General features: G+C 35.9%; 2 protein-coding genes across 5 annotated transcripts in view; one reads left to right on the top strand and one right to left on the bottom strand.

The window, feature by feature from the left end:
- LOC126890486 (zinc finger protein 271-like) overlaps positions 1 to 15,413 on the top strand; it is a 114,806-nt gene that overhangs the window by 46,939 nt on the left and 52,454 nt on the right. The gene's annotated exons all lie outside the window — the stretch shown is intronic.
- LOC126890485 (uncharacterized) lies at positions 777 to 8,964 on the bottom strand. Its single transcript, XM_050659466.1, has 2 exons — positions 8,506 to 8,964; positions 777 to 4,883 (listed from the first exon to the last, which is right to left on the bottom strand). The coding sequence occupies exon 2, from the start codon at positions 4,572 to 4,574 to the stop codon at positions 867 to 869; it is 3,708 nt and encodes a 1,235-aa protein (XP_050515423.1). The 5' UTR covers positions 4,575 to 4,883; positions 8,506 to 8,964; the 3' UTR covers positions 777 to 866.

The raw sequence follows: 15,413 nt of genomic DNA on the forward strand, positions 1-15,413 counted from the left end.
TATAAAGACATATCTAACAGTATTGTCGTAAAGAAAAAGCATATCGTAAAGGTCTTCAAGTTAAAGCTAACATAGCTCGTGCTGATTTTTTTTTTTCAAGGATAATCTGAAACAAAGGTTACTCGTGTTGATTTCCAAGGCACCCATGAGGTACAACACATACCTCGTTGGTGTTTTATCGTGGACACCATCCCCTAGAGGCCTACAACCACCAAATTTCCTCAGAGAAATCAAATGTGATGTTGATGCAATATATATATTTGTGATAGCATAGAACAAGCGATTGTTGCCCCACCTTCTAGTAAGTAACGAGCAAAGATGTAATGATGTTACAAAATCACAAATTTGTCCATAGCCGAAAACTGTTTATTGTATTTTAAAAATACCGGAAATGGTTCAGCAGGCATCTTTTTATTAACATTATTTATAGTACATTTTTATAACGAATATCTTTTAGTGACCTTAACTGAACATCTTTTTTAAACATACAGGAAATGGTTCAGCAGACATCTTTTTATGATCTGATTGCCATCTTTTATAATGAGTGGCTACACGAGCAACGGACGTAACCAGAACGGCTCATTAATTTGCCAGTGGGCTATATATCAGATATCTTTTAATGGTCTTAACTGAACATCTTTTAACGATTTTTAATCATGTAGGACAAACGACAACTCACTACAACTTTTTAGTAACCCACTTTTCAGTGTGACAGACGATCGGATGTATCGCAGAGGAAAAAGCATCCACTGTTGACAAAACAAAAAGTAATCTATTAATATATAACTTACTAATTAAAAATGTTGATTGTGAGTGTTAAACAGGTATAGTGTTAAAAAATAAAAAAGCTGAGTCTGGGCTATAGTTTAAATTTTAAGTTTTTTATAACCATAAGGTACGGATGTAAAATCTTCAAAAAATTTTCTTTTTGCTGAGTTTGGTCTATATTTTTTTTCAAGGGTTTTTGTGATAACACAATGATCCTGTGTCCTTTGTATTTGTTTAGTCACCACAGAAACAGGGTCAGACTTCATAAGTACCATCTTCTTAATGGTATCGAAATTAACTAATTTAGATGCCTCATAATTTAGACAAATACCTTTAACCTTACAACAAATTTTTTCTTCACCGTTAGGCAAAGTGTATTTATATGCGTAATTTTTAGGCCCTCCAGAAACGAACTCTGAAATATACCCCCCACCCAACTCATCAGTTAAGTCACCTATACACTCACCTATTGGGAGATCAGGTAAGCCAGCCTTGGAAAGGTAAATAGACGAATCTGTGTCGTAATATTTTGCCCGAGACCCAATAATCTCCAGATAAGAGTACAATTTGAGACGAGCCAGAGCCGTAACGTATGATGCCAGAACAACATTAACTGTTGACGACATTGAGTACGCCTCCTCCACATACTCCCACGTAACAACCAGTGTGTCCTCATTTACAGGGATCACCGTATTAACCTGAATGGATGGATTAATCAACATAGCAAAAAATTCTCCAGGCTTGTTTATTATGGATGTTTTAGGGAGGTTCTCTCGCTGAGCGAACTTACCCCAGAAAGAATTGAGCATAAGCTTAGCCAACGACCTCAGACCAGGGTTCTCCGTTATGTCGGAAAACTCCAGCCTGACATCCTCCCTCTGAAGAAACTCCTCGATGTACCGGCTCTTTTCCTCATCCGATACACATCCTCGCGGCCACCCTGAAGCTTGTTGTTTCACTTTGATAAATTTGTTCATCATATCGGAAAAAAGACCTTTCTGAGATTTCGATAACTGTAAAGTATCATAGGACCATATCTCATAGGTCTCAATTATTTTATAACCCTTTGATAAAGCTTTCACTACCTCCTCAATCACCCAAGTACCTGTTAGAGCCCGTTCATCATTCGAATGCTCACACTCTTCTTCCTCAAAGTCCTCTCCACACTTTCGGCATAAAACGAACATACATTTACTGTTCATCTTGGTAGGAAGAACAGGATGATAGAGGTTTGTAGGAGGAAGCACTTTACACTTTATTAATCCAGATAACTCAGTAATGTCTACAGCATTGCATTCCTGTCCAATATATATTTTCTTTGGATGGCCGATTGGGAACTTTCCGTACTTGCATACCCACGGATAAAGCGAACAAACATCAACGTATTTAATTTTTTCACCATCTTTACACTTGTAATACTCTACAGTATTGCCTGTACGACCACCATATAAAGCATCTCTAGGATTCAAAGGTAAACTAGCCATAAGAGGATGCCCCTCGGTATACGACTTTATCTCGGCCGTCAGCATTTTACGGAATTGACATTCCCACATTTCAACCACCTCATATCCTATTGATCTGAGATGCTTAACTTTAGCAATTGTTTTATCATGACGATTCTCCATACAATCTGAAGGATCGTCATGAAGGGGTGCAGTTCTATCTGTAGGGTAACAAGTAGGACAACCGTGATAATAACAACCTTGGAATTCAAAGATGGTGTTTTCGTAAAGACCGTCCACCCTACAATTTCCAATAAGAGCTTCAAGTCCCCTGGCGGCATGCTGAATTTTAATACAGCGTTGCTTCTCTTCCCACAATAACCACTGCAAAGCTATTTTCGACTGATTATCTTTGAATCGATAGCCCCCTTTTGGAATAAGGGCTATTGTGTTTGGTTGTAAGAAATTACGCCTGAATACCTTGTTACACGTCGATGCAACAGTTGTTGCCTCGAAAAACGGACAGACATTTGACGTATCTAGCAATTGTTTTCGGAATATTAGACAAGATTGTGTCAAAATCTCAACATCGCTAATACAATATTCAACAATTTCCTTTTGAAAATCAAAAACGTATCCCTCATCTACTCTTTCAGCGTGCCACGCGATCAGCTTGTCACGTGCATCATCTTTTAAATTATCGGGATCGTAAAATTTTAGATCAGGCATAGGTCCAACATAAGATTGATTTTCCTCTCTGTTAAACAGATGTGGAAAATATCCCTTTTTCAACTCTGTCAACCCAAAAGCTTTAGGTAGAGCAGACAACGCCATTGGAAAGTAATTAAGACTATCGAGAAAACGAGCGTTACCAACAGCCATTGACACCAACTTTGTACCACGCATAATGAGATCAGGGGTTAAATCAGTCTTTGTTAAAATATAATTTAAAATAAATTGATGGTCGAAGCCTCCTCCATTGTGAGCTAACACGACAACATTCTTGAATTTTTTTCTAATTTGCAAAATATGATTCATAAAAAGACTTATTACGTCAAGACCCCTCAAAATCTTTTGGCGAAATCCACAAGATTGACAGAAAACTAATTTCATCTCAGGGAGACATTTGTAACAACGTTGATTAAATACACAGAGATTTGGTTCTTGAAGAAGCGAACCATCAGCCAATATCTTTTCCTGACTAGTTTCCAAATCATAAAATATAAATAGAAAATCGCTTGATGGAGGAAGACCAGAATCGGGCTGTATGTAACAAAGATGATCTGACGGACAATTTTTCTTACAAGTTTTACAGAAGACCTCACCACAGACATGACTTTTGGTGTAGATCTTGTAACAGGTCTTACACCTTTTGATTTTATCGCATACCGATCCTAGGTGAGCATTGAAACATGCCTTACCGTAGAAGTTTCGACCACATTGATCGCAGGGTATTTTCACGCAATCTTTGGAACAAGCTGGTGAACGACGACAAGCAAAACATGTACCACCACATCTGTGGTCGTTTTTGTTGTTAAACGGCTGGTGGCACTCCTCACAATAATAAATACAACAAAAAGCAGCTGTCAAAGAAGTGATCACGTTAAAGTGTCCTTCATGATACAAAAGATTTAACGCTGGACCATTAGTGTTACCACAGAACATAACGTCACGACCCTTGCTACCATAACTATACACCACAATTTTGTAATCTGTGAGGTGTCCCTGAAACTGTTGTAGTTCGGGTATTCCTGCCCCTCCGACAGGAATTGTTACATTAGCGGCTTCAATCAGTTGATGGGCTCTTTGTCCTTGTATTTTTCCAATATCTTGACGTACCTTCTTCCATTCTTGGTCCTTATCTACGTGAGCTTTTGCAACCACAAGAGCACGAGGTAAACAAAGATTATCCTTGTTTTTAATAACAACAGTTCCTCGCCTTTTCAAACACTCCTCGTTAAAGGAGTTATAAGCTCTTCCTCTCGGACCACCTTTTCCCGCGGGCAGTTTTACCGTCGTAATACCCAAACAAAATGTTTCGGTATTGAGGCCGGTGCTATTACTCTGATATATGGAACTAATCTTATTCCATATATCATCAACGGTCACTTCACAGGCAGGCTTGAACCTCATCCAACCCTGACCTCTGGCAAAGTCTTTCGAGCAAAAAGTGAAACCGACCTGATCGGTTGGTTCCAAACCTTCTGTTCCCTTAAGTACAATCCCCTCGATGGCCTTTTTTACCCATCCCACAGGTTCCTCACTCTGCGGCACATCCCTGATTTTAAATTCCAGAGTTCGTCCCTGGAGGCCAAATTTACGAATTTTCTTAAATGTATCTTTAGTGACTAAGAATTTGTTCATGTTTTCGTTATTAAAGGATGAGAAATACGAATTTTCTTAAATGTATCTTTAGTGACTAAGAATGTGTTCATGTTTTCGTTATTAAAAAAAACTGACCAAATCAAACAACACTAAGTAATAACATAATAATAAATATTCAAAACTTAGAATTCAAAAAAATTAGAACCCAAACACTAAATATGTTTTAAAAATTTCAAAAAAAAATTGTTTTCGACAAAATCAAAAAATATTCAAAGTTTGCCACTCAACAGAGCACACTTCTGAACGATATAAAACTCACCAGAGCACACGTCTGAACGCTAGGAATATCTGAAACAGAATGAAGAAAATGCCGTAATGTAAGGTATTAAATATACTTCTAGTCGGACGGAAAACTAAATGTTATTATGTTATGCTCAAAAGGCCCCTGCAAAGTGTAGATTTGTGCTTGTTCTTCCATAAGAATCAATGTAAAAGTGCTGCATTTAAGACATTTATTAAACTTGGATACATTTTTCAAGGAAGTATCAGTACTACCAACATAAAAAGAAGCAGTACGGCCAACTTAGAACAAATATTACCAGAAAGTAAAAGATACTTTGTGATGATTAGATTGGAGCAGGCACATAAAATTATAAGTCGACTCATTCATAGTTAATTCTTCATTATTCTATCACAAGAAGGATTCATGGTTAGGAATTGAAAGTGGGTTTCATATAATTCTTCTTCCTGGTCTAGTTACGAAAATATTTGAAAAATGGGCAACATAATTATGATAGATGTCAGCTACTTAGCGAAAGATGTGGAAAATGTATGAAGAGAACCGATATACATATATCGAGATATGATGAATAAACACGACATTGAAAACTGTTCAGTTAGATTTGCATAACATTTCGGCGAGAAAACTCCCGCCACTTTCATCACTAACACACTCGATAACACAATAAGTTTTCATTCTTCGAATAACCGTCAAAGCAGGCACAGCAGTTGCTCCAGTATGAAACAGTACATTCAGTTAAACTTGATTAAGACATGTATCGAGCAAGAATTTATCCGAACCAGCTACGCAGGCGCGTGTTTACCGGCTAGTTTAATATTTCATGAAGTTGCCAGCCAGTATGGGATAAAGACAGAGGTGGTAGTAGGTGCAAAGTTCTACTCAAATGGAATTGTAATTACGCCCCATTTCTGGAATGAACATACGAACTAGTATACGGCCCAACAGATGCAATTACAAAACATCATCTACCTCATCAAATAGAATTTACGATGAAAAAAGGAATGTTATGTGTAAAAGCGGCGAAGACATAAAAATGTAGAATATTTATTATGATTTTCAGAAAAGCAAATCGACGACTGCCTATTTTAAAGAGGCTCCTGCAGGTCTGCTGGAAATACGAAAAAATATTTTTATTACTGTAGCAAAGATACTTAGGAAAAAATAAATAAATTTTTGAAGTAATTGTTTTTTATATACAACTCAGTTATTGACAATGACCTACTTAGCTATAAAACAAATAATTAAAGAATTAGGTTATATTGTTACAAACAATATATCACTTGTTAATAGGAAGTACGGCATTGATGCTTGTAGCAAAAAGGTTGTTGAGCGCAAAGAAAGTGTGATAGCAGAGAAAGAGAGAGAGAGATAGAGAGAGTTAGGTGCTGACACGTTCTGTCACGTTCTGTTAGGTGCTGACACGTTCTGTCACGTTATTTTACGTCACGTTCTGTCACGTTCTGTCACGTTCTGTTGAGTACTGTCACGTGATTTACGTCATTCACGTAACGCTCTGTTAGTTACTGTCACGTTCTGTTAGTTACTGTGACGTTCTGTGTCACGTGATTACTGCATGAAGTAAACTATGATTCAGCGTTATGTCTGAGGTTATACAGCGATAATTTAACGGTTAGCGCCAAGTCAGATGCAAGTCAGATGCTAGTCAGATGTATGCCAGATGTATGCCAGATGCATGTTAGCTATATGTCAGATGCGAGTTAGCGGATATAGATAAAGGTGTTAACTAGAGAAACGGCATTCAGATACAAGAAAATTAACGGTGAACATCGTGTCAAGCAGCTTGCTAAGTTATTAAAAAAAGTATAATTCACTCAAAATAATAATGCAACGTGAACAACAACTCAAAACAGTTTTAACACCTAGTACTGAACCTCTTGGAGAACTAAACAATTATCTGAAAACTTCACATCAGACAGAGAAGCATGAAGAGACCAGCGGACACCAAAACAATCGTTTGAGAAATATGCGCCAGAAGGATGAAGAAAGCACAGATGAAGAAGAAGATGAACACCTTCAAAAATATTGGCATCATTCACCAGACCTTGATAGAGCTTATGGTCCACACTATGTTTGGAAAACTGATAAATGGCTAATGGGTGATATGGAAATCAAATTTGCTCCTAAGAATATACTGATTAACGATAGCAAGTACAAGGCTACTTGTGGGCTATATACTGTTATAATTTTATATGTATCCTCAAGACTTTACACCAAATGATAGCCTAAACTATAAAAAAAATATTAGAAGTCACAGGTGTTCATAGAGATTCCCTAGGATATTTGAGGCATCAAGCATTCCCGGATAAATTTAATAAGATCATAAAACCTTTGTTTAAAAATAACTCAAACATGCGTCGAAGCCCCTGTGAAAATGTTCGGAAAACTGAGAAAAAACATCGTAAGAGTGTTGAACGCTCTGACCGACAATTTAAACAGCGCACAAGCATAGATTACGAGACATCATCGTTTAACCATTATGTCGTTGGACCTCTGGATAAAAATGTTAAAATAAATCGACTAGGGCATTTAGTTTTTAATTAAAAACTGTAATAATGTACTAGCATAAAAAATTTAAATGAAATAATAAAATGACTCATATTGTCTCTTATTTCCTAACCCAATGCATTACAAAGAGTGTCAATATATTTTTAAAAATAAAAATAAGTTGGGTCGTACATAAAATAGAAAATGCAACACGATTATTATCACACTGTTAAAAATAAATACCAGCTACGCTTGGTCGTATATAAAATATAAATGACAGCTACGCTTCATTGTATATTCTTGAAAAACAAAAGTACGGTAGAATGCGGCATAAAAAGATACTGAAATAAATCATAAAATTGTTCAGAAATATACGGACGGGTGTTGCATCATACATGCCTGAAAAAACATGAAATAACACATATTTATAATTCAAATTAGAAAATAAGAACTAAACGGTAAAATACTATTATCCTGATGCAGATAACAAGAAAAATGTGCTAAAAGAAGACGGAGTACCGCGCTAAATGTATCATAAAAAGTTACTATTCTTGAGTGCCCGGGAGTCGGCATACCACCGATTCGGGACCACATGGCTATTTTGGTGGCCCCCGTATCGGCATACCGATTCTGGCTCATGATGAGCTGGAATCCGCCTACCGCTTCTGGCTCATGATGAGCTGGAATCTGGTGCATGAAAGTGACCACTTAGAACTAAATAGTAAAATATGATTATCTTAATGTAAAAACCTACCTCATTTATTTATGTAACAAGGAAATATTAAAAGATGAAAAAGTACAGTAGAAATGAGTCATAAACAGCTATTATTATTTTAGGGATAAAACGTAAAATCAGTTAAAAATATTAGCGACAGATACATCCTACGATATGATAAAAACAAGTAATAAAATTACTATAATAAATCACATTGAATATAAGAATAAAATCACCTATAGTACACACATTTTATTGTAAGAGAAGTATATATAGATACAAGAATCATAAATACTTAGAAGACCTGCAAACAAGTTGGGAAGAGAGAATTAAAACCAGTATTACCCATAGATGAAAGGAAACACATGTACATCCAAATTATTTAACAAAAATAGCAAACCAATAAATTCATAAAAACCATATGTAAAATAAACAGCAAAATCTCTTACCTTAATTGAATATTTTCCACTGAACACTGCAACTATACTGTAGAAACTGTCAGATGTCGACTGTGGTATATGCTCGTCTGTTTCAGTATTTATAGGCGAAATTCACACAGCATGAACGTGATCAAATGTTTGAATGTGTTTTGCAAAAACAAGACCTTATAGTTTTAAAAATATGTGATAACATTTACACAAATAACAACTGCGGTTACATGTTCTCATCCGACTACATCCGGACTTTTAGCATTGTGGCTTGTCATATCTTTGGAGGTTAATATTAACAAAAATAACGTCTGCACTCTTTTCTTATCAACCATACACACCCGGCATGTTAACAAACAACTTAAAATATTTTTGTAAATATTTCAAATTATTCGATTTTTCATAATTTTGTACAAATATTTGTATCTTTGGAACGGATAATCAGAAATCAATGTATGACCCATCAAATTAAAGGATTTTGAATGACGAATTACGTTGTGATGTCTGTTTTAACACAATGTTCTGTATAAGGCCTTTTTTTGTACCATATAAGTACATTTTGTGTCAATATAGTACATTGAGAATTTGTAGTTTTTTTGTCGTTTTCAGCCATAAATAATGACCGTAACACACTTGGTCAGTGATTTTCTTAATATGTATGAAAAGACCTTTCTAATGATATATTGCACGGAGCACTTGGTGCAAAATTGAGCGAATTAGGATTTGCTAGAGATCAAACTGCGATACGAGATTTTTCTATGCTAATGGCTTTGTTTTAACGTCAATAACAATAAATAAGCATTTACAGCTCAACCAAGTTATCCCTTAGGCCGTTATGGCAATGTACCATGTATCTTCGGAACGGATAATCAGAAATCAATGTGTGACCCATCAAATTAAAGGATTTTGAATGACGAATTACGTTGCGGTGTCTGTTTTAACGCCATGTCATGTATAACGCCCTTTTGACATATTATCGTTTATTATTTGCCTGATATGTCGAATCTTATCATGTAGCACCTCAAATTACAGGGTTTTGAATGACAAATTACGTTGTGATGTCGGTTTTAACAACATGTCATGTATAACGCCTTTTTGACACATTATCGTTTATTATTTGCCTGATATGTCGAATCTTATCATGTAGCACCTCAAATTACAGGGTTTTGAATGACAAATTACGTTGTGATGTCGGTTTTAACAACATGTCACATATAACGCCTTTTTGACCCTCTATCTTATATTATTTGCCTGATATGTCGAATCTTATCATGTAGCACCTCAAATTACAGGGTTTTGAATGACAAATTACGTTGTGATGTCGGTTTTAACAACATGTCATGTATAACGCCTTTTTGACACATTATCGTTTATTATTTGCCTGATATGTCGAATCTTATCATGTAGCACCTCAAATTACAGGATTTTGAATGACAAATTACGTTAAGATGTTTGTTTTAACAACCTGTTATGTATAAGGCCTCTTTGGCACTCTATCATATGCTTTATGTGATTATTTATAAATTGATTCTTATATTATGGATCAGTGTATTGTTGTATGCAAACAAGGATGGATGTGTTTTTTAATGTGTGTGCTACTGCTGCGTTGCATGGCAACAGCAGATACCTTTTCCTTTTTAAGGTTTTTTTAACCGCATAAGTGAGTGGATAAATGAAAAAAGTTTTATTTTTATCATTTCTTTATCTCTTCATTCATTTTATTATACCCCATATTTCTATTGGGCGATATCAAATAGGATTAATAACCATGGCAGTTTCATGCATCTTTATGTATTGTCATTGTAAGCTACACCATCTATTATTTACAAGTATATTAAACGTGTAAGAAATAAGACAAGATATATTTTATATAAATTTATTATGGATATCTAAACATTACATTATAATTCATTAAGCCGTGATTAATACATTTGCTTTTTAAAAAAAGCCGTTCAGATTCTTCGTTGGAGCAGAACGCAGTGAATTCATTATTTTTCTTTATGTGATGTATAAGTTTGCATGCATATCCTCTTCTCCGATGATTAGGTAAAGTGTATACGTATTCTAATACTCTTGGTACATCATGTTGTCCAAGTGGATCAAAGTCACGTTTCGATAAGAGTACAAATGATGCTGGTACTCCGCTGACATAAAGGATGTAGCAGGTAACTTTTGTGTTTGTCATCCATTGATCAATAAGTATATCATCTACATTTAACTGCTTAATTTTTCTGACTGCGTTCGGACCTCTGAACAACTCAATTTTTTCCATCTTGCTTCATCGAATGATTGAATGATACTGATTTTTGCTTTATTCATTCTATCATGTATCTGTGAATTTTGAAGGAGTGGGGGGAACGTCATAGTATTCTATCGTGTATCTGTGAATTTTCCATGAGTGGGGGAACGTCATAGTATTCTACACCGAAGGTTTATATATCATAAACGTTGTATACATTATTATGTTCCGTTTACGGAAGGATTAGAGCTAATAATAAACATAAAAACTAGATGGCAAATGTAGTCTCCTATATATTGAATAGACGATTATTTAACTATAAAAGTAAAATACCAACTTACATAATATTACCCTCCTTGCAGTAGATAAAATACAGTATGCGAATCGCAATACCATTTTTTTTTGTTTGGTGATTTTCATGATACTACCCAACTTTCCGTAGAAAAGACTTGTACGTGAGATGTTTGCTGGTTTGGCCACAGCGTAAGAATGGTATATGTTCATTGTAGGAATGTATGCTTGGAGGGAGATCGAGGATGTTTGTTGGTCATACTGTAAGAATGGTATATGTTCATTGTAGGAATGTATGATTGAAACGAAGATACGATATAGTGCCGTTTTGGCAATGTCTTATTCACGTCACGTCATTCACGTTACGTCATTCACGGTAAAATATCACGTTAAAGAGGTACACTGTTAGGATGGTTTAAAGATAAATAGTCTATACCATTAGGGAATAGAGTGTAGCAGAGACCATTAGAGGCCATTAGAAACCATCAGGTCACGTTATTTACGTCGCGTGATTCACGTGACGTTATGCACGTCACGTTCTGTTAGGCACTGTCACGTTCTGTTAGGCACTATACGGAAAAGAAGAAGAAGAATTGGCAATTAATATTGAACGTTGACAGAAGAAGAATTGACAGTTGCCATCTGTGTCGCCACCGCTTTCATTTGATATCCCATACGTCAAAATCGGATCATTAGCCAAGAAGATATGTTGTAATGCCGTTTTGGCAATGTCAATTAGTTACGTGTTGCAGCCGACAGGTGGCATGATAAGATGAAGAACTGTGATAGGATGTTTGATGGTCGTACTGTAAGAATGGTATACGTTCTTCTAGAGGGCTTGGGCATAGTTACATGTTGCAGCCGACAGGTGGCATGATAAGATGAAGAACTGTGATAGGATGTTTGATGGTCGTACTGTAAGAATGGTATACGTTCTTCTAGAGGGCTTGGGCATAGTTACATGTTGCAGCCGACAGGTGGCATGATAAGATGAAGAATTGACCACAGCGTAAGAATGGTATATGTTCTTATAGAGGGTTTGGACATAGTTACATGTTGCAGCCGACAGGTGGCAGGATAAGATGAAGAACTGTGATAGGATGTTTGATGGTTTGGTCATACTGTAAGACTGGTATACGTTCTTCTAGATGGTTTGGGCATAGTTACATGTTGCAGCCGACAGGTGGCATGATAAGATGAAGAACTGTGATAGGACTAATATATCACCGTTTTGGCAGTGTTGCCATGTTTCTCCTTCCCTTCGATGTCTGTTGCGCTAAAATTAATAGCAACGAAGATATAGTGTCGTTTTGGCATTGCTGACATCTTTGTTTTTATGTTAACATATTCAATATCCCCTCTTTTTCCCAACGAGACCATATTCACACGAATTGGACCAATAGACACGAAGATATGATATAGTGCCGTTTTGTCATTGCTGACATCTTTGTTTATATGGTAACATGCCTTCCTCTTTCCAACAATATATGATCAGTCAGGTCGGAGACATGCTCTAATGCTCTTTTGCTAATGTCTTTGTGATTGCTCCTCTTTCGTTTAATGTCTTACATGTAATAAACGAACCAATAACAACGCAGATGGCAGATAGGTGCTTCATGGATAAGTGTCTTATTTGGCTTTCTGACTACACCCTGTATATTTTGCGATAAACGAAATAAAGAGGAGGCCATCTTGGAAGGCGAGGGTTTGTGACGTAGGTGGGCCTGGCTGTGTTCCCATTGGTCGTTGGGCGGGGCTTCGTTCTCATTGGTCGGTGATTGGGGCTAAGTTCTCATTGGTCGCTGGACTTTGATCTCATTGGTCCATGGGCGATGCTGTGGGTGGGCGAGGCTTCCTTCTCATTGGTCGGTGGGCAATCATTGGCCGGTGGGCAACCATTGGTCTGTGGGCGTGGCTTTGTGGTGGGCGTGGTCGGTGGGCGTGGCTTTGTGGTGGGCGTGGCTTGCGGTGGGCGTGGCTTTGTGGTGGGCGTGGCTTTGTGGTGGGCGTGGCGTGGGGCGTGGCAGATAAAATTTTTCCCACGCTGTCAAAATTTTCCCATGCCCAACCGACCCACACTCTGCTAACCGAGCTAGATGCCATTAACAGTATCGTCTGCGTAGGTAGCAATTGTGCTGTTTGCTGTTGTGGGAATATCTGCTGTGTAGAATAAATATAAAGTTGGTCCCAATATACTGCCCTATGGTACTCCTGATAGAATTGGAGTTATGTTTGATACTGCTTCATTATGTCTAACCTGGAAGTATCGATTGGTAAGATAGGATCTTAGAAGTGTATAGAGAGGATGGGGAAAATGAGTTTTTATTTTAGATTGCAGCCCATCATACCATGCCTTATCAAATGGTTGTGAGACATCGAAAAAGGCTGCAGTGCAGTATTCTTTCTTTTCGATTGCATCTCTTGCTACTTTGGCAACACTATGTACCTGCTCAATTGTTCCATGTTGTTGCCTGAATCCAAACTGGTACTGCGGTATCAACTTTTGTCTCTCGATTATAGGATTCATTCTTTGAAGGAGTAACCTTTCAAATATCATAGAGATAATGGGAAGCAAACTGATTGGATGATAAACTGACAGTTCGTTAGACGTAATTTATAAACATTTAGAATAACTTTAAAAATATTGTGTGTAGAAACAATCTTATACATTCGAAAAGAAAGTATTTTAACACGAATTTTCAAATAAAAAAATTTAGCCTAGGTTCATTTGGGACGGTTAGCCATGTGTTTTTTTTAATTCACAGCGAATTTGTTTATAATAATTAAGAAATCTCATTGATGCCATTTTAAAGAATGGGATTTATATTTTTTGTTAAAAAAAATTGTACAAAATGTACCTTTACAGGATCCTCTACGAATTTTCAAAAATGTAGTTCAAACGGTTACTAGGGGAAACCTAAAAATCCACTGAGTTAAAATGCCGAAAAAGCAATTTCAAACTAATACAATTTTTTGTATCTCCGGATCAACTCAATGGATTTTGATCATTCTTTTTTTAATTTGTATGTAATTTGTAAATACATTACAAATATGCAATGTGTTTATAAATTTATTAATTAATAAACAGTCTAATTTGTTTAAACAATTCTTGGAAAAATATTTTTTACCAAAAATTTGTTTTTTATCATAGTATCATTAATGATCATAGAAAACGTTAAAGTACACTTTAATAAATAAATTATTCTTCTTAGATAATTATTTATTGGAGGTAATTTATTTATTAGATCCAGTGGCGGTTTCTCCATAAGTGCACATGTGCACGTGAACCCCCAAAATTATTTTCACAAACATTCATATATGTAAAATTTATCATTCTATAAATAACATTTTAATATAACTATACAGTAATTGAAATTCGAAATAACAGATCCAAGGAGTTTATAAGTATCTAATAGGTAACATTTAATTATTTTTATTCTATTCCAAAGGAGAAACTTCACGGATGCGAGGCCTTAGACAGAACCCATCGTTCACCGCTCTTGCGGTGGTTCCTATTCCAATGAATTTTCATACGGCAAAATACAACTTACCACCCGCCCCGCTACCCGCTATAGCCCACAAGTTTAGATGGCCACAAGATCACAAGTTGGATGTGATCTTATGGTGTATTTAACGTGCACGGCACACGAATATACATTTAAATTTTGCTTTCGTGAAGTTCGAATTTCGGAACAATATTAAGAATGGAAGGATTTGTGGATGTAAATGTTAGCGTGGAATATTTAAAATCAATTAAATTTTCTTCATTATATTTAGAATAAAAATTAAAAATGCCGAAACCAAATTTATTTATTAAGAATGTACCAAAGTGCAAAGGTCGGGATTATAAATTATTATTTAAAATGGAGATTTGTGTAAAAACTTACAAATTGTGTAGGTGTGAAGCACATATTTGGAGAAGAGGAAGCATAATCAATAAAATAGAAGATACGATTTTAACTATCCGGCGCAGTCCACTTAACTAAATTTTTGATTAAAAATAATTTACAAGACGATTTTTCTGAAATTATTTGAATTCTTTAATTACTTGTTACGATGCCAGTGACAACTACAGAAACAGAACTATGTCTCTCTGCATTGAAACGTATCAAAACTTTCCTTAGAATAGCTATTGGCCAGGATCAATTAAAACAAATGATTGAAGAAATTCCAAATTTTACTGAATTTGTTTGTGAATAATGTATCTAAAAAAAAGGCGACTGACTTTCGTTACAAAACTTGCTTGTAACATTTAAACACTAAATTATAATTTTAAGTCAATAAACTACATTATTTATTATAATTTTTAATAAGGTCCTTTGATTTTTACAATTTGACGACACTCAAAAAATTTTACCTACGGAAATAGGGTCTAAATAGGGTCTCAAGGTCTTTTTAT

This window comes from Diabrotica virgifera, chromosome 8 (genome assembly GCF_917563875.1).
Source record: "Diabrotica virgifera virgifera chromosome 8, PGI_DIABVI_V3a".
Classification (NCBI taxonomy): Eukaryota; Metazoa; Arthropoda; class Insecta; order Coleoptera; family Chrysomelidae; genus Diabrotica; species Diabrotica virgifera.

What these genes read in the sequence shown, in the direction of transcription:
- LOC126890485 (XM_050659466.1), bottom strand. Translation starts at nt 4,574, where the DNA reads ATGAACAAATTCTTAGTCACTAAAGATACATTTAAGAAAATTCGTAAA.